Source organism: Culex quinquefasciatus, chromosome 3 (genome assembly GCF_015732765.1).
Source record: "Culex quinquefasciatus strain JHB chromosome 3, VPISU_Cqui_1.0_pri_paternal, whole genome shotgun sequence".
NCBI classification, from domain to species: Eukaryota; Metazoa; Arthropoda; class Insecta; order Diptera; family Culicidae; genus Culex; species Culex quinquefasciatus.
Window position 1 is genome coordinate 87,013,260 of NC_051863.1, and position 25,971 is coordinate 87,039,230.

Sequence of the window (25,971 nt, forward strand, 5' to 3'; positions counted from 1 at the left end):
ACAAGGGCGACACCTACTGGTGTACGGTGGAACCTCGGTGACATTTCGCCGCGATTCGCCGAAACGGCTTTGGGATGGTTGTGTGAGTGCAAAGTGTCAAAAACCGCGCCACGACGGTGATGGATCTGGGCGTTCCGGGTTAATTTTGAACTTGTCGCATCAAGTTCGTCCGATTCTTGCGTAAAAATGGTAAGATTTCAAGAAGACTTAGTGACCGTATTGGAGGAAATGTAGTTATACTTTTACGACAATTGTGTAATTCATCTTTTGTTTCAGGTTCTCGTTTTACTGGCCCTTCACCCAAAATCCTCCTCCTGAGCCGTAGCAGATTCTTCTTCGCAGGAATTGTTGCTGCTGCTTCCTAGGAGGTAAGTAACAGGTCCGGATTTTATTGTTAGATGTTTGTAATGATGATTTTTTTGATCATCAAGCCAAAAACAATTGCTCTCTAGATTATTTAAACCTAACCTAATACCCCGTTCGCACGGGCGAGTTATAGCCGGTTTTAACGAAATGGTTATAAGTTATAACCAAGTTAAAACCGAACCGTTCGCACGGGCGCGACTGGTTTTAACGGTTTTAACTATTTTGGCAGTTTATAGCAGGCTGTGAATATTCTGTGTTGTCATTTATTTTCTATATTTTTCGGTGATTTGGATTTCTTGACCATCATGGCATAGATTATTAATTACCTAGATGTCTCACTTCAGGATTTTTCCATACATCGAGTTGGCGACACCCCTTCAGCGCTCCGAGCGCCACCACAGTCAAGTTACAGGTACTATTTTGGGTAAACAAAATCATAGCTCTCTATGACTTTCCGACCAAAATTTTGTAGTCAACGACAAATGTCACTCATTTCGATTTGCATGTTTGTTCAAGTGTTTGTTTGTGAGAAAAAAAACCCTGGTAGCGGCTGCGAGCGAGTTTTAGCGGTCGCAAAATATTTCCGAGATGCCCAAATATGGTCCAGCAATCATCACGATGGCGGCAATGGCTGGTGCGACTACCGGGCCGATGTTCTGGAGTTGGTCAACAAGCCAACTGATTAGACGGACACGGTCGAGTTTCATGATTTGACGATCCTTTGTCGGATGATGATCCGGACAGAAGTAACCGACGTCGGTTGGACGACTGCGCTGGCCCACGGAGACAGCACCTAGGTGCTTTTTATGGTTCGAGCAGTTTTGTAAATCTTTTTCTCTCTCTCCAGCTTGATCTCTGCACCGCTACACCGCAATCTTGAGAAGCTGCCGGTTGAGCCGATCGTAATGATTCACAGCGATGAAGAGTTGTTACGCTAAATGTAGGACCGGAAGTTGATGCAGAAATGACGATAGGGTTAATCTACCGATTTCCAGGTGGATAAGGCCGACTTCCGCGGTTCCCGTCCCCTCTATCGTGTCTCCAACAACCTCATCGACCCGTTCCTGGCGGAGAACTGTCCTACCCGAGGTCCTACCTCGCCAGTGGAGTATCACCTAGTTGAACTCTGATAATTGTTTAACAATCTGTACTTCAATAAAAACGATTATAAAGTATGTTAGTTTATTTTGTATTCCCAAAAATTTTAAATTATAAGATGTACATCTAAATTCATTGTTCCGTAAAACTGGTACACGACCGCATGGCGTCATGTACAGTTTCTTGCCAAGGACGTTAGACATCGAGGCAAAGAATCGACTTCATCCATGTGAGCGGCCAAACTGAATTCCACTTTGCCGCTTCCGAGTTCACCAGCCCCCTGGCACCACTGTAAACGTCTGGAACGTTTGACAGTCACCAAAACCTCGAAGAGCCCACGCATTAGTATGTGTGAAGAGCCCACCATAAACAATGCATTGGATAGAGAATGTGCATTAGTATGTGTGAAGAGCCCACCATCAACAAAGCTTTGGATGAAGTAGTATTGGTGTATTCTGATTGTTTATATCAAAATAGGGAAATGGCGAACGCGAAAGAGGTTACCAAAAATAATATTTTGGTGTAATTTTTTTACAAAATTCGATTGAAGTGGTCACGCGAGTGGTCCTGTTTATCTAGGGCAGATTTCCAGACATATTATGTGTGTGTATGAGGCCGGATTCAAAGGACCTCTTGAATCGGATGGCGGGATGAGCAGCCGGAGAAGCAGGAGTAGTTTTAACCAATTTAAATCGAAAATCCGCTTCGACCGGGAACATCTGGGACCGAGGATCAAAAATTTCCAACATTCCTTAAAGAGTCCTGGACATGCAGCAAGTGTAACGTGTGAAAAAGAACATAATTTAAAAAACGTCTCGACAATTTGTTTATTTTTCAAAATCTGCCAGTAGACACCGTGGTTTTCTTCTTTGTTTTCTTGATGTTCGTTTTCGAAAATTTTGGTTTCATAAACATGGCGGCAGTGACAGAGGGCTGGAGTTCACCGTCGTTCCGCTTTCACCATCACCACGGTCATAGCTTTCCGGAAAAACACGAAGCTGTGAAATTCAAAACAAGCTTTTTAATAGAGTTTTTTTTTGCTATAACTTTTTTTTTTCTCACCTGCTGGAACATTTCGGCCGCCAAAATCTGCTTGGTTGAAGTAGAAAACAGTGCAACCAGCAAGTTTCTAAAGCATGCGCGAAGCACAGTACGCTTTTGTTTTGTCATTTCTTGAAAACAGCAGTTGCTACTCGAAAGTTGCTTTGATATACCCACTGAGCATTGAACTGAAACTGGGGAGGATTTTTTTCAAACGTTCCCAAAGGGTAGGTTAGTACCTGTGAATTGTCACCAGGTGTAATTTTGGCGTGGCGGTAGTGTCGCCAGCCCCAACAGGGGAGTGGCGTATCTATATATATTTAGTCTATGATCATGGCCACTCTTTCCGGTGAACCATGAGGGCCAGATTTTTTTTGGGTTTTTTGCTCCCGGGTTAGGGCAGGATGGTAGGTATATCAAAATTTAATTTTTATAAGTTCAATGTATTTTGACTGAGCTCCTTTATAGGGATTTAGATTGTCGGCTGGTTGGAGTTGGTCTGCTGACTCCAAAGGTTCAAAGTTGATCACCAACTGGGATTTCACTTTTCAAGAAATCGCGTTGAAGCCGGACCATTCAGATCCGCGCGCTTGAACGTATTAATCGACTGAACATTCTGCTTGACCGTTGAACTAGGGGTGAAACGGGGCAGTGGTGACATGGCTGATATCGTTCTTGACGCAGAACTGCGGGAACTCGGCGCTGGTAAAGTGGATTCCGTTATCCGATACCAGCCTCTTCAGCTTTGCGAACAAGCTTCACGGATGGTAATCGTTGCGAAGCTTATGATCGGGCGCCACTTGGAGTAAGACCGGCAGAAAGTACTCGCCGTCGATCAGTTCGGCGTCGTCGACATGAACGTGTTGATTTTGGCCCGGAGACCAAGGGGGCGTGTGCCAGTGCCTTGACGGCACAGTATGGACACGTTCGCACGTAATCAGCGAAGGTACACATAAATGGGAGCCAAAGCTTTCACGCCGTCGATTCCAGAGTGGCCCTGATGGAGTTGTTCAAGACGTTGCTTGTGCAGGTCAGAAGGAACCATGAGACGGTCGCGGAACAGGATGCACCCTTGCAGGGTCATGAGCGAGTCGCTTTGGTTGTGGAACCTCTTGAGGTCACGGTCGGCGCTGGCAGGCAGTGCTTTTGGACAACCTTGGTCGTACCGGTAGACCTTATTTAGAAACAGATCCTTGAGGTTGCTATTTAGTACCTAGTATCTAGGGACAAAACGTAGAACGACACGAACGCTGCTGTTTTGACGTCATCCTCGAATGTGACGGGTTCGTCGGGTTTCTCGCGGCGGTTGATGAGCTGCGATGTCGGTATGCCAAAACTTGTCAGTAACCAAGAACATATGCTTAAGACCCTCCCGGAAGTACGCGCAACGAGGAAACATGAAGCTGAAGGAATGTGGGTTCTAGAAGGTCACCGAAGGCAAATTTAACGGCTATAGATTTCGTTTCAAGGTTGGTCTATTTTCAGCGATTACGATGATCTTTGCCACGGGGAAGGATTACGAACAAAGCTCACCCTGGAAATGAAAATTGTGCAGAAGTGAAGCAGGTTGAATTGCCCGATGGAATATCTATCGGAGTACCGCGCGGGAGGAAAACAAGAGTCATTATGTTGACATTTTTAAAGTGCAACCTTGCTGATGGCACCACCGTGGTCAACTTACGCCAAGAGATGATCCGAGACGCACGCGCTCCTGCAAGTTGTGACACAAGGCGATGGTTTCGAGTCACTCTAAGCACCATTGTTAAATCGTGTCACCCTAATAAATCTGCCACCCCCTCCCCCCCTTATGCCCCATAATTATCTTTTATTATAGAATTTAAAAAGTACATGCTTTAGAATCTCAGACCCCCATTGGAACTAGAACGCAGTGAACAAAAAAAAAAGCTGACCGCCACTCCAAACAAATTCAACAGGTCCTTGCATTAGCCCAAAACACTTTCAGGGCCGGGTGTCACTCATGGTGATCTCTTTGCTTGATTTTCTTGCATCATTCGTTTACCAGCTACGGTCACATCCGGAACAACATCACCAGCGGTTCACGTACGGTTTAGGTTTGTGAAAAAGGCAAAGATTCGTCTTGAGAAAGTCCAAGTGAAAGGAACAGTTGACCGATTTTCACGGTTTGTAGTCCATCAGATCCTCCTCAATCAGGGTGATATAATCAGGGTCGTCATTTCGAACCTGATCGATAATGCCGTTGTCGGTGCTCCGTTTGCTATTTCATTTTGGACGGGTCACTTCCGGCGGTGCTTCTTTGAGCGCGCCTGAGTAATTTGAGTGCGATTCGTAACTCCTCTCGAACGGGCTTTTGTTCAACTATCTGGAGTGTTGTTTATTAGAAACTGCAAAGCAAAATATTTTTTTTAAACTCACCAACTGCTACTTCTTAAGTTGTTGCGCTTGTGCAGTGTTTCCGCGGTCCGGTTCCTTCTGCTTGTGCTCTTCCTTGTAGGATTCAGCCAGACCGGTGCGATAGAGGACAGCAAACAAAATCCGCGCCTTTCGTCAGCTTCAAGGTACCGGAAACGAAACCATTTGATCTACAAGCAACAGGCTGTCAGAATCCACGTACCTACTCTGAGTTGTTAAAATGTGATCCTTCTCTGGGTTGATGAACCTTGAAAACTCTCTCAGTTTTCCGCTTAGTGCTTTGCAACCAGGGCACCTTGAGAGTAGAACTCGGCTTTGGCCTATCAGAACCGACCAGCTAATGAACCGTGCACGTCCGCCAGGGTCCGCAGAGAGTCCGTAGGACGTGACACTATCTCCTCCGAGACTCGAGAATCGATTGCCGACGAGAAACGAAACCAGCATCGCTGGTCCGCTGAGCCGTCCCCAAGGCCACGTGGTATTGTCCGTAGAGGTCTTCGTTTTCGATCTTGAGTCACTGGACCACTATCGACGTTCGTCAGCATCCAACCTATCCGGCGATCGACTCGCGACATGTAGCCGCAACAATAGCTCGACGCACGAATCCGTAGCGTACCCGCCAACGCACATGAGCCATTGGACCCTGCAGTTTCCAACCAGCATCACTGGCAAGCAATCCGACGTTGACCGGCAGGTGAGACGTCCGTAGGAGACGCGTCAAATCTCCTAAGCGTAGGAGTTCTGCACATGTGCAGCGTTTGTGCCAAGCGGCCTGAGAGCCTGCCCAGAAGCAACCGTAGCAGATCAGCACACGTGATCGCGAGTATCGGCCGGCAGCATAGTCTGCGTCGGCGTCCATCCGCCGAACAACAGCAGCAGCACCGTGAGTCACCAGCAACAGCTGTAGAGCATCGAGTACGTAGCGTGCCCCGCTAAAGCACGTAAGCCAGAGGACCCAGTCGTTTCCGCCAGGATGCGCCAAATCCTCAAGTCATTGGACCGTGCGAGACGCCCCAGGAAACGCCGACCTCAAGCTTCAGGTGCTAGCCTTTGTTGGGAATCAGAAACGGTCACCACGTTTTGTTAATAAACAATACACACAAAGCGATCGTCCAGACTCTAGAATGATTTTGCGCTGAATCCGCGGGTAATATCGATAAATTCCAGGGTAAAATCTGCAAGTGCGTATCGTATCAAAAAAATGCTATCGAACTGATTATCTCAATCAGAAAACTAAAATAAATCAAACCAATTATTTCAATCCTAAGTTCCTTGCCACGGCGCTCCGTCCGCTCCATGGAATTGGGACGTTCCGATAGGTTCCGATACGCTGGCGTATTTTTACAAATAAACAGAGTAAAAAAAGTTGTTTTATTCCTGTCAATGTCAAAAGTTTTGCAAGTTTTTCCAAAGGCTACTATGAGTATTCAAGTACTCGAGTTCCCTTTTCGAGCAGTTTTAACTTGGTTATAACTCTTAAAACCAGTTTTAATTTGACAGCTCGTTGTATGGGCAAAACCAGAGTTATAGCCGGTTTTAAGAGTTATAACCACTTTTGGTCTTATAACCGGTTATAACTCGTCCGTGCGAACGGGGTATAACCTAAGGACAACTTATTCTTTCAGATTTCGTTGACGAGCTCTCCTGGGCGACGACGAGCGGGAATCATCGGAAAGCTTACCCGTGTGTTGATGACCGCGGAGAAATGCAACCCAACCCGGCTAATGGAATCGACCAAGGTGGAGAAGATCGTCGGTATTGACCGGCACTTCGATTGGGCCACGTCGGGACTGGTTTGTGTACAACGCGTGGGTGACGGTCAAGCCGATCGAGACGCGTTTTGGAAGAACGCTGCTCTGGTGGAGGAATACCGCAACATGACCCGAAAGTGATAGCGACGTGGGGGTGATAAAATTCCTGCAAAATCAGCTGCCAAAACTCCGCGAACTGACCGTGAGCCAAAAAGGACGGAGTGTCCAAACCGAAGGTCGTGGAGCTGCGGGAGAAGGCCAATCGGTCAACTCGCGGTTGCGAGGTCGTGTAGATGACGAAGATTGGATCCGATGGTCGTGACCCGATTCTACGAACAGATTCCGGCCGGTGTCTCCGGAATGCTCCCGGGACGGCAGAAAAGATCGGCAAAACTTTGGTAACGGTGTACTTTTATTGTAAAACCTTTTTAAGAAATTAAAAATATTCATAAGGGTTTATGGGGTTTGGGGTTTGTTTTTATTGTTTATTTTGTAAATAAAATCTTTTTAACCTTAAAAACATACTCAGGCATTTTTTTTCTGGTTGAATACTAATTCAACCAAAGCAAAACAAAACCAGGAACAAAAAATAAGAAGAAGAAGCAGCTGTCAAAACTAACCCGTCCATTCCGTTTCGATTCCGTTTGAATTCCGCTTGAACCGATTTGCGGTGAAAACTCAAACGGAACCGGTTCACGGAAAGGGGATCGATCGCCAAACCAGCGACCGAATTTTGCTGGGTTGGTTATGCTGATATCAGCGAAATTTTTCTCTAAACCAGCGAAATTTTTCGCTGAAAAAGGTGGCTGCGCGAAATCAAATACAGCAACAAGGTTTCGCTGGATTGTTATTTCAGAAACGGTTTCTTTTCCAGCGAAAGTTTTCGCTGGTTTGATACACATCCTTCCGACAGCCGTCATAAATGTTTGTTATTGTTCACGTTTGGAAGCGATTTGTGGCAATCGAATTGCTTTAGGGGTTTTTTCAAAACAAAAAAGCATGAAAAAGTTCTGCATCAAGTGTTCAGCATTAAAATACATACTTAACAGGTGATGGTTCTTTTCAATGAATTCTGGTTCTCAAATCCTCTGGTTTATTTTGGCATAGGCTTCTGCCGCCAAAACAAAAAAACAAACGTCGGTGATAAAAAACGCTGATCCAGTGCAAAAAACCCGATTTAATCCCACCTGGGGTGAGATAGAGCCTTTCTTACTAAAGAATATAACGATGGTACTTCTTTCAATTCATAACATTGACTTTGTTTAGAAGAAGAAGAAAGTCTTATGATGAAAGCAAAGTATTATAAATGATATGATTTCCAAAAGAAACAAAAAACGCCATTTTCTCCAAAAGAATATTTTAAATCGTACATATTCTTAATCAAACAAGCGTTTATGACAAACGCGAGCATAGCAAGCTTCACATGCGCCAGTGACAACGCACACCGCGGTAGGCGCAAAGAAAACCCGAGGTATAAGTGAACCGCGTGTGCCGCACGGTGCAGGGAAGATAGCCATTCAGCTTCTACGAATGTGGCAGAGTCAGAGATAGCTATTTTTACAACCGCACTACTACACACTCGATCACGAGTACCTTAGGTAGAAAGCCATTGGCGTCGCCAGCATTGAAAACTTTGAAAACGATATAAACGATGAAAAGCTTAGAAAGCTCCTATTGGAATCAAATGAACCCTGTTAAATAAACTTACGAAATCACGAAAAAATTGAGTCTACTTTTAGGCGATTTTCGGAGCCCACGGAAAACAAATAGATTGTAGCCGGATGAATGTCCTATGTCACAAAAGTTTTTAAATAAACATTGGACAGTTATGCAAAAACAAACAGGGCAAAAGAAACCGAAAAGCTACGATATCTTACATGTTGTAGGAAACATCGGTAGACAAGCTACTACAAACGAGTATAAGTCGAGCCAGCAAATAAATGCGCCAGCATTCTCGCGCCAGCATTCGAAGCTCAACTTGACAACTTGTCGACTTGGCGACGAAGCGTCGAAAATCGATGCAGTGTGATTTTTTGACGATTTTTCCGATTAAAATTCATGCTGAATCGACATATTTACGAAGATGGAAAAGACGTCCTGGCTTAAAGTAAAACCTATACCTTTCTTTAGTAAGAAAGGCAAAAAGTAAATCGGTCTAAAAATTGATCGGGATTGCCGATCGATGTCGAATTTGTTTCAGGTGCTCACTCATGGTTTGTACTATGAATGTAGCAAGAAATTTTGAATAAAATCAGAAATGAAAAATGTTGGCGAAGGTCACCAGGTGGGCTTTTACCTTTTTTTAGGGATTTTTTTTCTTTTGGTAGGTTAATCAAACGGCTCTAACTCCAGAACCAGATTATGGATCTAGATGAAAATTTGAGAGGTTGTAGAGCTCGAAAAATGCAATTTTGAGATAAATAAAAATATGAAAATGATAAAAATTGACCATATTTTCATTTGAAAACTGTGTATTTTGTTGAAAAGTCTGGCCGCATCCGAAAACAGATGGATATTTCGAAATTTGCGAGGCAACTCGCCCAGGTTCAGCACACTAGCTTTCATCTGCATTTAGAAGAATCGAAATCGGATATATGGGAGCTGAGAACGGCGCGACACAAAATTTAGCAAAATTTTACCACATACGAACATCACTCGACCTCCACGGAATTTATTTTCTCAAAATTCGAGGGTGTGAGATAGACGAGTTCTGTCAAGGTGAATCGATAGAGCGTCGAAAATCGATGCAGTGTGATTTTTGACGATTTTTCCGATTAAAATTCATGCTGAATCGACATATTTACGAAGATGGAAATGACGTCCTGGCTTAAAGTAAAACCTATACCTTTCTTTAGTAAGAAAGGCAAAAGTAAATCGGTCTAAAAATTTATCGGGATTGCCGATCGATGTCGAATTTGTTTCAGGTGCTCACTCATGGTTTGTACTATGAATGTAGCAAGAAATTTTGAATAAAATCAGAAATGAAAAATGTTGGCGAAGGTCACCAGGTGGGCTTTTACCTTTTTAGGATTTTTTTCTTTTGGTAGGTTAATCAAACGGCTCTAACTCCAGAACCAGATTATGGATCTGGATGAAAATTTGGGAGGTTGTAGAGCTCGAAAAATGCAATTTTGAGATAAATAAAAATATAAAAATGATAAAAATTGACCATATTTTCATTTGAAAACTGTGTATTTTGTTGAAAAGTCTGGCCGCATCCGAAAACAGATGGATATTTCGAAATTTGCGAGACAACTCGCCCAGGTTCAGCACACTAGCTTTCATCTGCATTTAGAAGAATCGAAATCGGATATATGGGAGCTGAGAACGGCGCGACACAAAATTTAGCAAAATTTTACCACATACGAACATCACTCGACCTCCACGGAATTTATTTTCTCAAAATTCGAGGGTGTGAGATAGACGAGTTCTGTCAAGGTGAATCGATAGAGCGTCGAAAATCGATGCAGTGTGATTTTTTGACGATTTTTCCGATTAAAATTCATGCTGAATCGACATATTTACGAAGATGGAAATGACGTCCTGGCTTAAAGTAAAACCTATACCTTTCTTTAGTAAGAAAGGCAAAAAGTAAATCGGTCTAAAAATTGATCGGGATTGCCGATCGATGTCGAATTTGTTTCAGGTGCTCACTCATGGTTTGTACTATGAATGTAGCAAGAAATTTTGAATAAAATCAGAAATGAAAAATGTTGGCGAAGGTCACCAGGTGGGCTTTTACCTTTTTTTAGGGATTTTTTTTCTTTTGGTAGGTTAATCAAACGGCTCTAACTCCAGAACCAGATTATGGATCTAGATGAAAATTTGAGAGGTTGTAGAGCTCGAAAAATGCAATTTTTGAGATAAATAAAAAATATGAAAATGATAAAAATTGACCATATTTTCATTTGAAAACTGTGTATTTTGTTGAAAAGTCTGGCCGCATCCGAAAACAGATGGATATTTCGAAATTTGCGAGGCAACTCGCCCAGGTTCAGCACACTAGCTTTCATCTGCATTTAGAAGAATCGAAATCGGATATATGGGAGCTGAGAACGGCGCGACACAAAATTTAGCAAAATTTTACCACATACGAACATCACTCGACCTCCACGGAATTTATTTTCTCAAAATTCGAGGTGTGAGATAGACGAGTTCTGTCAAGGTGAATCGATAGAGCGTCGAAAATCGATGCAGTGTGATTTTTTGACGATTTTTCCGATTAAAATTCATGCTGAATCGACATATTTACGAAGATGGAAATGACGTCCTGGCTTAAAGTAAAACCTATACCTTTCTTTAGTAAGAAAGGCAAAAAGTAAATCGGTCTAAAAATTTATCGGGATTGCCGATCGATGTCGAATTTGTTTCAGGTGCTCACTCATGGTTTGTACTATGAATGTAGCAAGAAATTTTGAATAAAATCAGAAATGAAAAATGTTGGCGAAGGTCACCAGGTGGGCTTTTACCTTTTTTTAGGGATTTTTTTTCTTTTGGTAGGTTAATCAAACGGCTCTAACTCCAGAACCAGATTATGGATCTAGATGAAAATTTGGGAGGTTGTAGTGCTCGAAAAATGCAATTTTTGAGATAAATAAAAATATGAAAATGATAAAAATTGACCATATTTTCATTTGAAAACTGTGTATTTTGTTGAAAAGTCTGGCCGCATCCGAAAACAGATGGATATTTCGAAATTTGCGAGGCAACTCGCCCAGGTTCAGCACACTAGCTTTCATCTGCATTTAGAAGAATCGAAATCGGATATATGGGAGCTGAGAACGGCGCGACACAAAATTTAGCAAAATTTTACCACATACGAACATCACTCGACCTCCACGGAATTTATTTTCTCAAAATTCGAGGGTGTGAGATAGACGAGTTCTGTCAAGGTGAATCGATAGAGCGTCGAAAATCGATGCAGTGTGATTTTTGACGATTTTTCCGATTAAAATTCATGCTGAATCGACATATTTACGAAGATGGAAAAGACGTCCTGGCTTAAAGTAAAACCTATACCTTTCTTTAGTAAGAAAGGCAAAAGTAAATCGGTCTAAAAATTGATCGGGATTGCCGATCGATGTCGAATTTGTTTCAGGTGCTCACTCATGGTTTGTACTATGAATGTAGCAAGAAATTTTGAATAAAATCAGAAATGAAAAATGTTGGCGAAGGTCACCAGGTGGGCTTTTACCTTTTTAGGGATTTTTTCTTTTGGTAGGTTAATCAAACGGCTCTAACTCCAGAACCAGATTATGGATCTAGATGAAAATTTGAGAGGTTGTAGAGCTCGAAAATGCAATTTTGAGATAAATAAAAATATGAAAATGATAAAATTGACCATATTTTCATTTGAAAACTGTGTATTTTGTTGAAAAGTCTGGCCGCATCCGAAAACAGATGGATATTTCGAAATTTGCGAGGCAACTCGCCCAGGTTCAGCACACTAGCTTTCATCTGCATTTAGAAGAATCGAAATCGGATATATGGGAGCTGAGAACGGCGCGACACAAAATTTAGCAAAATTTTACCACATACGAACATCACTCGACCTCCACGGAATTTATTTTCTCAAAATTCGAGGGTGTGAGATAGACGAGTTCTGTCAAGGTGAATCGATAGAGCGTCGAAAATCGATGCAGTGTGATTTTTTGACGATTTTTCCGATTAAAATTCATGCTGAATCGACATATTTACGAAGATGGAAATGACGTCCTGGCTTAAAGTAAAACCTATACCTTTCTTTAGTAAGAAAGGCAAAAACACTGATCCAGTGGAAAAATTCGCTGAACCAGCGGATTTTTCGCCGAAACCAGTAGAATAATCTCCTGGTTGATTTTGGTACGAGCTGCTGCCGCCGGAAAAAAAACCCGGACGTCAGCGATAGAAAACGCTGATCCAGCGTAAAAGAACACTGGTCCAGTGAAGAAATCCGCTGGACCAGCGAATTGTTTCCCAAAACCAGTACAATAATCTCCTGGTTGATTTTGGTGCCCTGCCGCTTTTTCCAAACCAGCGAGAAAATTTTCTGATTCTAGCAAAACTGATCCCCCAAACAGCGACATTTTTCACCAAACCAGTGTTTTTTTTCACTGGTTTGGTAGAATTTCATCGGCTTCCAAACCAGCGAAAAAAATAAGCGATTCTAGGTAATTTTTGTGCAGGCTGAGAAATTAGCGACATTTTTCGCTAGTTTTAGCGAACTTTATCGCGATTTGGCGATGGATCCCCTTTCCGTGTTGTTGCGTTTGAAACGGAATACGTTTTAGAATCTAAAACGAATACTGTTTAGAATTCGAATCGAACTTTTTTCTCTCAAGCGGAATTCTAAACGGAATCCAAATGGAACGCGCTGAGTGGGTAGCTTTTTCACGTACTGCGACTAGAGAGCCTGGAGCTTATTAGAGAACGGCCATCTCAAAACAAAAGTACCAATCCCCAGTCAAATCAATCCGAATTCTGAAACGTATATTGCGCATTTTGCACTTTACTAGAGTCTTGCGCAATTATTTTCATCACATGATTTTTCTTCACAGTGATGACGAAAATATCCGTTGACCCGGATAAACGAAAACTATATCGATTCTGGTGAGGAACTTAAAAAAACCTTATGAGATAAGGTCACCATTTGTAATAATGTTATTTGGCGGACCTTGATGACTATTTGTCAAATGGTCACCATATGTAATAGAGTTATTTTAATGTTTGTAATGGTAAACAATTTTCTTGATAACTTTAAAAAACTATTTGCAGATGTTTTCTCAAATGGTTACCCAAAATCATAAGGTAATTTTAAAGTTCAAATGGTTCATATTGATTCACGAGTACCATATGGAAACATTAAATAACCACTTGAAAAATTGTTACCAAAATTGAATAAGTTTTGTTTTCAAATGAAAGAATTAAACTTTTATTGTGGGGTTGGGTTGGTACTGGAGTCGGATTTGGGCGAATTCGGAACTAGATTTTGTCTGACTATGTTGCCGGAAAAGTTTACGATCTACCCAACGATGGTGGGGCTAATTAAAGCGAAGATATTATATTATGCCATGTTTTTTATTAAATCTACATGAAGTATGTACATAATTTTAGTTGAAAAAAATAGTTTCATAGCATCCTACTTGGGCCAAAATTTGTTGGTGACATCAACATTCAACTACATGACCTTATTTTTTGTTTAATTATTTTTAACTAAACCGACAATTTTCGTCAATTTTCTTAGACTGCATTTTCAAAAAAAAAATTCACGTGTTTTAAAGTCGTTGGTTGCATCCAAGTTTTAATGCCCGCCAGCTTGTATCCAACATTGCATAATAAAGATCGACTTTATCAATCAGTCGACATAAATGGCCAAACCCCCTTTTCAACATCTGTCAAAACCGTCAAAACAAAAAGCTGTCGCTGCTGCGGCTGCGAAACTTTAGGTGGTGGTGCAAGTGGTGGCTGGTTCTGGCCAATTGTTTCGTTGCAGAATTCGATTTTCGTGTGATTCCCACTTCCGACATCGCCGACCGGAAACTCCCACAATAGAGTGACAGTTTGTGATCCTGCAGGTAAACTGCGAGCTGCTCAGCTCAGACAAGAACAACAATTGCGTGGGCGCGTTCTGAATTTGGGCGAAATTCCGAATGAGCTGAATGCGGCCTGGTCCGCCCTCAACAGTCATCCGTTCGGCATCTTTGACCACTTTGACGACAATATGGGCCAGCTGTCGGGAAAGACCCTGATGCGCGCGTACGATCTGCTGTTTATCGCAATTGACCGGTTCGGGACGAAGGTCTCGGATGAGCTGGTTCAGTCAGAACTGTCGCAGGCAGACCGTTTGCCGGCGCTGAATACGGTCAAAATTTTGATGTAGGGGAGAGTGGGGAGACTTGATCCCCTTTTTTTGTATCGCACATAACTCTGTCAATTTCTCACAAAACTATGATCTTTTTGTATGAATTGAAAGCTTAAACATTCATCTATGTTTGGCTAATACGGGTATTTCATCAGATGAACTCTTCGAGTCATGCCAAGCGTTTTAGAAAAATATTTTAAACCGGCATTTCAAAAATGTTAGGGGTAACTTGATCCCCCTTTCAACATTTTGAAGAAATCTTAAGCAAAATGTTTCTTATTCATCAAAACTTTTAATTTTCTATAAGTTACAGCAATTTCACATGAAACCTGTACGTTTGTGTTCAAAATATAACAAGTTTAGCATGCAAAATATTTAAAAACATAAAATTTCCTTTTTTAGACCAAAATTGAGCATGTTTACAAAAGCTGGAAATTTTTGTTTACAAAACTTTTGAAAAAAGGTTCAAACTGCAGTAAGTTATGTACAACTATACTAAAGGAAACTATGTACGCAAACCCAGCCCAATTATTTAATCTTGAGGCTGATTCCAGAGACTGTAAAAATGCAGGGATCAAGTCTCCCTAAACGCACTTTTTTAAACAATTGATTGTAAAAATAGTATGACGATAAATTTAACTTCAAATGCGTCAGGGTTTTGGAGTTGATATATTTATCAAACAATTCATGTATAAAATATATTTTTTGGAATAATTTTTCAGTGTTTTCTATACTTATCAAAACAAAGAAAAAAGATCTCTTGGGAGTTTTTTGCAGCACTTCTTAGAAAAATGTGTGTAACTCAATCTAAACATTTTTAAAAAAATTTCTTTGTTTTCTACAATGAGTTTTAGTCAATTTCGCACAACTTTCTAGAACAAAGCTAATTGTTTTACCCACATGCTGACGAGATACAGGCTTGGGATCAAGTCTCCCCGGGGATCAAGTCTCCCCACTCTCCCCTACTTGCTCGGCGGTCTCGTGAAGGCCATCAATGCTCACTTCAACGTGGCCAAGGTCAGCGTTGGTTGGTGAAGAAGTGTGAGGGAGAAGTAGAACGGACATTGAGCAGGATGAGGTGCTGGACTGGGACAACAAGTGGAACTGGGCATCGTGCAGCTGTACAATCTGTTCCGAGGAGTCGTTTGGTGAGTAAGTCGGAGCATATTTCGTTTAATTATTTTGTGACGATCACAAATTTTCGTTTTTAGCGTAATCTGCGACATTGCGCTGGAACAGTCGTACGTCAAGAACCGCAGCCTGGTGGACGGCATATTTTAAATTCCGGGTACGGCCATCAATCGCTACAATCACGCATTGTCCTTTCCGGTGCGAATCCTGCAGATTCTGGAGCACTGCGAAGCGTCTATTGCGCCGATCGCTGGCGGCGTGATGCTGCTATACGAAGAGATCTACCCGCTGTGTTCAAGGATCGAGGAACTGATCGAGCGGCTCAGCATGGACGCGGCCGACAGCCAAACGGCAAAGCAAGTTTTTGCTGGAGCTGGAATTGCTCGCTCCGAAGCTTATCATTCCACAATTATCCACGCTGAGCGACGAACTGTTGAACCTGGAATATTACGCGGTGTGCAACTGTGTCCTGCAGATAATGGGCAAAGTCATCGTGACCGATCTAACCTCGGAGGAACTGTCCGATAAGCGGAAAGAAACACTCAAACACATATGCACGCGTCCCTGTCTGTTTGCCAACGCATTTTTCCGCACTTTCTTAAGGATTTCTTCGTCCACCAGCACCGGAAACAGCTCGACCGGAACGTGCGCCACCCGAAGAAATCTAGGTGGACCAGTCGTGGCAGCGATTCCAAGTAGAAACCGACGGTAGAAACTGTGCAAACTCCAAAAAAGGACGTAAACGCGATGCCCCGTGTGTGACAGATTTAGACGTCAAACACGCTCAAAAAAAGTTATTTCACTTTTACCTCAAAATCAAAGGGTCTCGAAGTTCTGCCCAGTCATGACGTTCTAGCAGGATTCTAGCAGAGTTCTTACAGAGCTGTACATTTATATAGCTTTCTAGCAGAAATGTTCCATCGTTCTAGCAAGATTCTGAGAGAACCAGCTCTGCTAGAATATTTCGTGACTGGGTGGAAAGGTAGGTTTTGTTTAAGTAAGCCATTTTCTGGCAGTGAATACGGCATCAACGACGTCACAACGATGCTTGGGCTGCGCGAGGAGGACAAAACGAACCCGCTGGCAGGCGCTGCTCGAGTTCCTCCAGCACATCGAGTCGGACGAGTAAATACTAGAGATCCTAATTAGGGAGACTGGTCGAAGTGAATTTGACGTACCAAACGTATCCAAACGAGCATTTGCCTTTACGCCCAGCAAAACTTATCAGTGTTGCCAAGCTCAAAACATACGTTGCCAGATCGATTTAGCCAGCTTAACCAGTCTCCCTATTTAGGGTCTCTAGTAAATACATGGTGGATCTGACGGCATTTTGCAACTACATCAAGACGTGAGTTTTTCAGGGAATCTATCTAAACTGTTTCAATAACGTTGCTCTGTTGCAGCTTTGCGGACACGCCGACGCTGTGCAGTTACATCCGGCAGCTGGCGTACGATCCGTCGATGACGACGGACAAGCTTCAGAAGATGTACTTCCAGTCGATGATGCAGGTGCTGCTGGAGATTGTGGCGTCGTACGATCTGGGTGACGAGGTCGGTCGGGAGAATTGAAGAAAGGGCTGACGGAAATGTTGGCTTGCGGCGATCTTGGCGAGAACAACGTGAAGACGATTATGGCCATCTTGAACGGTTGGTGGGTGACGTCGGGGAGCGGTTCGGTTCTGTGTGGATTTGATCAACGCAATTTTGGGACCCTCGCGGGCGGACGTTTCCAACACGTCGCGACCGTTGGTGGATGAGTACTTGGAAAAGAACACGGACAAGAGTCTGCAGATGAAGATTTCCTCGCTTCGGTTGAACATAATGAACTTGAAGGAGCAGGATATGGACAAGTTCAACAAGAGCGTCGGACGAGTTGACCGCGACTATGACGTACACAAGTTCACTATCTGGTTCATGTACAAAAGGAACTAGCAGAAGTCTGCAAGCATCCAGTTCTACAACATTTTCTTCCAGCGAATTATGAAAGTGTTGAAGATTATAGAGATGGGGCGGAAGAACTTTGATCCGTCCGCGCCGAAGCTCATTCCGCAGAACCGGCTGGAAATCTGAATGGGGTAATGCGAGCGCCGCTGACGAGTACCAAGGTGGACTGATGTTCAATCTGGACGTTTCGCGTCGTGTTCTGTTGCAGATCACCGACATAAGGGCTTTTTTCTGCCTCGATCTGTACGAGATCATTCAAGTGGAAGACACAAAGGTAAGGATGATGACGATTTGAATGTCGCCATAGTGAAGAGAACGAGGTGGATGAAAAGAAGCCGGCGAGATTAAGTCGCAGGATCCGGTGTTAAGTGTTTCAGCTGTTTCGCCTTGGACTCGCGTTGTTTGAATAACAGCGGTGTTTTCGCAAGTGATTGTATCACTATGGCAGCGCTGGGTCCCGACTCTAGTCCCGATTCGCCCCAGATGACGGAATGTTCCGAGTGTGATGAGCGGAAGTTAGTAAATTCGTTTGAACTGCTCTCTGCCATCGAAAGACGATATTCGCAAAGGCACCCCTTTAGAGCTGCTGATTGCACAGTGTCAGATCGGTTAGATTGACCAGCGGAATTACGGTTCAGTTCTCTAGCATCAACGGAATCGATGATGTGGAGGTGTAGTGTGATCTTTTATACAAATAGGGCGTTTACCCCTACGAAATTGAGTTTCAGAACCTCCGTTATTCTTGGTTTCGTATAATTTACGCCAACCATCAAAGGAAGCGCAACTTTCACAAACGCAAGGGCTCGCCTTTCTTTGAATGCAGATTGCAAAATCTCATGTCTCAAATTATGGTTTATTAATTCCAATTCTTTAGGCAATATTTGTACTTCTAAATCAATTTAGTAGTTAACAACATTTTGGATTCAACGCAAAATTGAATTTGCCTTGCGCGCTCTCTCTTTTCTCTTCTCTCGCTACGCTCCGTTACCTGCTCTTTCGCAGGCAAGCGCACTGCGCAGTGCGCAGGCAAAAACAGTCTGATGTGAATCGTTTGTGCGGCTGGTTGTTGTTTACGTTTTGTACGCAGGTATAATTTTCAAACAAATCATTTGATTTACAAAATACTTTGTTTATATTTTTCTTGTTGATCATTTCAGCGCCGTGGAGAACTTGATAAAAACGGAACAGCTGGTGCTGGAGAACTCGATCGGTAATCAAAAGAGATTTTGCCGGCAGCCGGCCGACAATATTGTTCCGCCGAGGATGCGACCAAGCAAACAAACGATTGGCATCAAGCAATCTGAATAATCAGATAAGTACATATGATATTTGTTTGAATATTATATTCAACTTGATACTTTGTGATTTTTTTCTTCTTACTTTTTCAGGTTTGGACGATTTTGGCAGTATGATCAACTAAACAGAATCGACATCGCCGCTAAAGTTTAAATATTATTGTTGTGAACCATCCGTCAAAAAGTGAACAATACTGTAAAAAATAGGTAGGTAAAAAATGTAAGAAAAACTTTTAAAAACCATTTCAAAACTATTTCTAAAGTAGTAAATTTGTATGATAAACTTCAATTTACCATTTAAAAACTATTTCTCAAATAGTGAAACTGCGAAAAAATTTAGGATAAACCTTAAATAACCATATGAAAACTATTTCCAAAATAGTAGCGATAGGTAAAAATAGCAAGAAAACCCTAAAAACCATTTACAAACCCTTTCTAAAATAGTAGACGCAAGGTTAAATTTTTTAAGAAAAACCTTAAAATACCATTTAAAAACCATTTCTGAAACAGTAAAAACCGGGGAAAAAAGGTCGCTTTTACGCGAAAATTAACTTTATTTTTACCATTACACAAATGGTAATTTGACGAAACGTTGTTCGGAGATTTTTAAGGTTACCGTTGCTAACCACCCTCAATTCAGATGGTCGAACTTTATGATAAATGGTAGGGTACCATTTCCGATATGGTATTTTTAAGGTTTTGCTACCATTTTTCAAATTGTGGTTACGATCTCTGAAATGGTGACAAAACTATTTAACAAAAAGTTTTTAAGGTTCTCGTTTATGCGGGAGGCTGTTTATTTATTTATTTTTGAAGTTCAGAAAGCTCGTCCAGCCCAGAGAATGTGTTTCGGACCATCTAAGTGATTAAAGGGTCTACGACTTGTTCCGACTGTGGAAGCGTGGTCTTCGGTGCCGGGATGCAGTGGTGTTGCGCCGGCATCTTGGCTTACGGTGGATCTTTGGAGTCAAATGATGGCTGTTGTTGCTGCTTCGGACAAGATTTCGCTGCCGGATGTCGAGCGGGCGTTGCTAGACTTCCGCGCGGCAAGGCGTCTCCCCTCAGTGACGGTATCAGCCAACCCAGCACCTGGCTGATGCGGTTGAACCGAGAGGGGAACCTCCTTGACGATAATGGCGCGTTCCGCGCTGGAGGTGAAGATGGTCCGCCAGAGATGAAGATGGTCCGCCAGAGGTGGAGATTGATGGTGGACGTTTCGATGCAGTCAATGGCCCCTGCGCACTCACAGGCCTGGACCGACCAAAAACCGTGGGTTGCCGAGGTCCTGCGGATTATTGACTTCCGCCGAGGCACTTCCTCTTCCGGAATGCAGAGCGTGACCAGTACGAAAACGGGACTGACACTGGGACTCTCGACTAACCACACAGACGCCTGAATGGCAAAAAACCCCGATCTTTGGAATCGGCGATAAAATTTCACTTCTCCTTCCTAATCTTTTCCGGAGGGAAACTCCACCATTTTCCAATCCCACCCATTTTTGATGCGGTACGCAAACCCCTTCGCTGCTAGTGTAGGGTGTAGTGTTGTATGTTGAGGAATTATGTTTAAACGTAGAGGTTCGTTCAAGAACTGTGATCAACGGTTACAAGATGGCCGATATAATTATGCCCTCGAGCTCATTAGAAAAAATAACCCGTAAAAAAACCCAAAAGTGTCAACTAGGAGAATCGTGCCAGTAACCTTTAACAGACCATCTCAATGACTTAACTGCCTCGGCTACCATAGCTTGGTGACTAGATTGTGGTCAGAAGTCGATGCATTACACTTGTTTTGTTTGATGGTGTGATGGAAAATCAGTTTGCCAACTGTGATGAAAATTTTCCCGCAGCACTCTACTGAGGTGCAAAGTGCGCAAAGTTGACAGTTCTCAGTCCTGCAAAGCAGTGTGATGAAAAAATCTAGGCCTAGCACGATTGACACAAAACTCTAGGAATTGCTGCAAGGCGCAATACAAATTCCGTTTTTTTTTAATATACATTGTCCTGAGCACAGCGGTAGTCTCGACAGGTCCCACCAAAAGTTCGATTAACCGACGTAATCCGTGTCAGTGAGCCGCGAAGTTCGTTCAATCCGCGTGTGAACCAGTGCTCGATACGTGAACAGTGAAAACCCGGCGTTTTAATTGCCGCAATCGAGGCAAATTAGGAAATTAATTTCGCCAAAATCTCGGTTTCGAGCGGGCAGCAGAATTAAGACAAAAGAAGCGTGAAGGCATCGTCGTCGTCGTCAACGCTGTTTTCGTGTATGGTGTTGTGCTGTGTGCAGGAACGTGTACTGCAAACACGACAAAGCGAGGCCGGTGTCGTCGTCGTCGTCTGTGATGCGGGAACTGTGAGTGGAAGAGAAAGCGCAAAGAAGTGCACAGTGGGTCCAATCGGAACCGGAGGTGGTAAAAAAAAATAAAAGTGAAAAAGTTTTGCTAAAAAAAATAAAAATAAAAATAAAATAACAAAAGAAGTAAGCGGAAGAGTCCACCGTACCACGTACGCGCCAAAAGCACCCCCCCCCCCTTCTCCACCAAGCGTCTGTTCCCCAGGTTAGGGGCGGCCTGGAATTGTGGGTTGTTGATCCCATTCTCGCCACGTAAGCGTCTGTTCCCCACGTTAGGGGCGGCTCACCAAAGCGGTAAGTGTTGCCAACGACCCCCCCCCTTTCGAGCGTCTGTTCCCCAGGTTAGGGGCGGCTCGAAAACCCGGTGTCCAGCCTCCTCCCCCCTCATGAGCGTCTGTTCCCCATGTTAGGGGCGGCTCATTGCAGGTTATAGTTTGCTGACCCCCCCCCCTCCCGAGCGTCTGTTCCCCAGGTTAGGGGCGGCTCGAAACAGCGTCTGTACCCCAGGTTAGGGGCGGCTGAGTGAAAGTCCCTGTGTCGGCGTGGGACTCTAAACAGTACCGGCACGATGGTCCTCCGGCGAGACAGGGGGTTGGTGCAGGCCACACGAACCCGCCGTAAAACACCAGTGCAGGAAGCACACGATGCGAGCCGGACCAATCGGCACGGAACTGGACATCTTACGAGGTCCCACGATTGGAAGCTCGGGACGTGGAATTGCAGGTCTCTCAGATTTGACGGGAGTATCCGCATACTCTCCGACATATTGAGGGTCCGCAAGTTCAGCATCGTAGCGTTGCAGGAGGTTTGCTGGATAGGCGCGGAGGAGGTACGAGAGTACAAAAGATTGGGTTGTAGAATCTACCAGAGCCGCGGCAAGAAAAAGAGGCTCGGGACAGCCTTTATAGTGCTGGGCGAAATGCTCGATCGTGTGATTGGGTGGACCCCGGTCACCGACCGAATGTGCGTGTTGAGGGTTAAGGGCCGTTTCTTCAACATCAGCATCATAAATGTGCACAGCCCGCACTCAGGAAGCGAAGATGACGAGAAGGACGCATTTTACGAGCAGCTGAACTGGACGTACAACAGCTGCCCAAAACATGACGTCAAAATCGTCATCGGAGATTTTAACGCTCAGGTTGGCCAGGAGGAGGAATTCAGACCGGTGATAGGAAAGTTCAGCGCCCACGTACGCACGAACGAAAACGGCCTGCGACTGATCGACTTCGCCACCTCCAAAAATATGGCCGTACGAAGTACCTGCTTCCAGCATAACCTCCGAGATAAGTACACCTGGAGATCGCCACAAGGAACGGAATCGCAAATCGACCACGTCGTAATCGATGGTAGACACTTCTCCGACATCATCGACGTCAGGACCTATCGCGGCGCCAACGTCGACTCGGACCACTATCTGGTGATGGTGAAAATGCGCCAACGACTTTCCCTGGCGAAAAGCGTTCGGTACCGCCGCCCTCCTCGGCTGGATCTGGAGTGGCTTAAGTTACCGGAAGTCGCATCCCGGTACGCGCATTCGCTGGAGGCTGCGTTGCCAGGGAGGGTGAGCTGTTGGAAGCTCCCTCGAGGACTGCTGGAGGAGCGTCAAGGCAGCCATAACCAACGCAGCGGAAAGCACCATCGGATTTGTGGAACGAGGACGACGGAACGATTGGTTCGACGAGGAGTGTCGAGCGATTTTGGAGGAGAAGAATGCAGCACGGAGGGCAATGCTGCAGTATAATCTCCGTGATTACGAAGAGGCGTATGGACAGAAGCGAAGGCAGCAGCACCAGCTCTTCCGGGAGAAAGTGCGCCACCACGAAGAGTTGGAATTCGAGGACATGGAGCAGCTGCATCGCTCAAACGAGACGCGCAAGTTCTACAAAAAACTCAACGGATCCCGCCAAGGCTTCACGCCGCGAGTCGAAATGTGCCAGGATAAAGATGGAGTGATATTGACGGACGAGCGCGAGGTGATCGACAGGTGGAAGCAACACTTCGATGAACACCTGAATGGCGCAGAAGCAGAGGCAGGGGTCCAAGACGGCAGTAGAGAGGACTTCATCGGTGCAGCGGGAGAAGGAGAGGAGCCAGTTCCTACGATGAGGGAAGTTAAGGATGCCATCAAGAAGCTGAAGAACAACAAAGCAGTGGGTAAGGATGGTATCGGTGCTGAACTCATCAAGATGGGCCCGGAGAAGCTGGCGACCTGCCTGCACCGGCTGATAGTCAGGATCTGGGAGTCAGAACAGCTACCGGAGGAGTGGAAAGAGGGAGTGATATGCCCGATCTACAAAAAGGGGACAAGTTAGATTGTGAGAACTACCGTGCCATCACAATACTCAACGCGGCCTACAAAGTGTTCTCCCAGATCCTCTTCAGCCGTCTATCGCCGATAGCAGAGGATTTTGTTGGAAGCTATCAAGCCGGATTCGTCGTGGGGAGATCGACGACCGACCAAATCTTCACTGTGCGACAAATCCTCCAAAAGTGTCGCGAGTACCAAGTCCCCACGCACCACCTATTCATCGACTTCAAAGCCGCGTACGACTCAGTCGATCGCGAAGAGCTATGGAAAATAATGGACGAAAACGGCTTTCCCGGGAAGCTGATAAGACTGACCAGAATGACGATGGATGGTGCTAGGTGTTGTGTGAAGATATCGGGTGCGGAATCGGACTCGTTTCCTTCACTCGGGGGCTTCGGCAAGGCGATGGGATTTCTTGCCTCTGTTTCAATGTGGTACTGGAAGGTGTTATGAGACGAGCGGGCTTCAATATGCGGGGCACGATCTTCAGCAAGTCCAACCAATTCATCTGCTACGCCGACGATATGGACATCGTTGGCAGAACGCTCAAGGCGGTTGCTGATGCGTACACCGGCTTGCAGCGGGAAGCAGAAAAGGTTGGGCTAAGGGTGAATGTGGCGAAGACAAAGTACCTGCTGGCAGGAGGAACCGAGTCCCTTAGGGCTCGCATTGGACCGTGCGTTACGATCGACGGCGACGAATTCGAGGTGGTAGAGGAGTTTGTATACCTCGGATCGTTGGTGACGTCGGACAAGAGTCTCCACAAGAGCCTAAGGTCCCGGAAATTCCATCTACAAGTCGCTGATAAGACCGGTCGTCCTCTACGGGCACGAGACGTGGACAATGCTCGAGGAGGACCTACGAGCGCTAAGCGTCTTCGAACGTCGAGTGCTCAGGACGGCGGAGAATGAACCACGAGCTTGCGCAGCTCTACAACGAACCAAGCATCCGGAAGGTCGCGAAGGCTGGACGGTTGCAGTGGGCGGGTCATGTTGCTAGGATGCCGGAACGACCCGAGCAATTGAACCAGCGGAACCAGAGGATCAACCCTGCGAAGTTGGTGTTTGTGTCGGAGCCGGTAGGAACAAGACGTAGGGGGGTGCAACGCCGAGGTGGGTGGACCAAGTGGAGAACGATTTGGAGAGAGTGGGTGCCCCGCAAAACTGGAGACAAGCAGCCATGGACCGAGCTTGTTGGCGGAGAATCGTGCAGCAGGTCAAGCTAATGGTGTAGCGCCAACAAAAGTAAAGTAAAGTACAAATTCCGTTTAAAACGCAACAACCGGTTCCGTGTTCGATTCCGTTTCAGAATTCGGATTGATTTGACTGGGTCGAAGCACGAGAACTGTCAAACGGAGGTACCAATCGAGCAGAAGAAATTTCAGTTTGCCTTCAATCGATGGGAAGTATTATAATTTGGGTGATTTATATTTTATTCGAAAAAGTGCTAAACACAAATTAACAACAAAACAATTTAAATTTTCTTTTTCAATTTAAATTTTGATTTGATTCGTAAACTCATTATGTCGTTACGTGTTAATACCGCTCAAAAATGGTCAGTTTCCGGCGCTAATAACTTCGTGAGATTTTTTTTAAAATTTTTGCAAACGCAGCATCTCATTTTAGATTTACACCAACCATAAACCATGTTTAAACTCAGTTTGTTTTGGTTCATCAATTCGTCGATCAAAAGAGAATCTGAAAAAAATCACGCAGGTGCTTTGACATTTGCAGTGCTGCAAGCTATTTTGACTGATGTGCATGTAGTGGTGCCAGTTTCAATCGAGAAATTAAAAGTGAGAGTGTGTGCGTGCAACATGGAGTTAAACTTTTCAAAGTGCTATGGTAATCTTCACAGCAACTTCACAGAAAGTTTAACTCCATGTTGCACACACTCTCACTTTTAATTTCTCGATATTTTAAGATGTCCATTCTTTAATAAACTCCAGGCTCTCCCCAGTCACGAGAAATTCTAGCAGAGTTTGTTTTGCTAAAATCCTGCTGGAATAATTCTAGCAGGCCTGTCAGAATTTTGTAAGAATTTTGTCGGAATTTTCTGACAGAGCGAAATCTGCCAGAAATCTGTAAGAATTTAGTTAGAAGACTCTGACAGAGTAAAACCAGAGAAAATGACGTCATTTTTGCGGAACCGCTTCGCAATCCTGTATAGTTCCGGTGCCGTTCCTTCATCTACCCGTGCTGGGGTAAGATTTTTTTTTATATATTTTTTTTCTTGAAATTATGTCTTATTGCCTTCCTCACAGAAACTAGAACCGTGTGACATCGGAGAACATCCGGATCTAGTAGGAAAACGACGTCGATGTCTGCACGGTGGCCAAGAACATCGAAATTCGGTGCCGACGGCGAGGAAAAAAGGGCCGGATTCTTCGTACAGAAGAAATGACGCAAGCTGCCTATTCCGCTGCAAGAACAATCGGACCACAAACCACACGCC

At 44.3% G+C, this 25,971-nt stretch overlaps 2 protein-coding genes across 3 annotated transcripts in view; one reads left to right on the forward strand and one right to left on the reverse strand.

Annotated features, from left to right (window-relative positions):
• LOC119769430 (innexin inx1) overlaps positions 1-25,971 on the reverse strand; it is a 112,781-nt gene that overhangs the window by 57,797 nt on the left and 29,013 nt on the right. The window lies entirely within an intron of this gene.
• On the forward strand, positions 21,778-23,970 carry LOC119769032. The gene is made up of 3 exons (XM_038260912.1): positions 21,778-22,733; positions 22,810-23,320; positions 23,701-23,970. The coding sequence occupies exons 1-3, from the start codon at positions 21,778-21,780 to the stop codon at positions 23,968-23,970; spliced, it is 1,737 nt and encodes a 578-aa protein (XP_038116840.1).

Bases quoted from the DNA above. Each gene is read 5' to 3' on its own strand.
- LOC119769032 (XM_038260912.1), top strand. From the start codon at position 21,778: ATGGTCCTCCGGCGAGACAGGGGGTTGGTGCAGGCCACACGAACCCGC. The intron at 22,734-22,809 runs GTACGCGCATTC...CTGCTGGAGGAG, and splicing joins TTACCGGAAGTCGCATCCCG to CGTCAAGGCAGCCATAACCA. The intron at 23,321-23,700 runs GTTAAGGATGCC...ATCCTCCAAAAG, and splicing joins CAGTTCCTACGATGAGGGAA to TGTCGCGAGTACCAAGTCCC.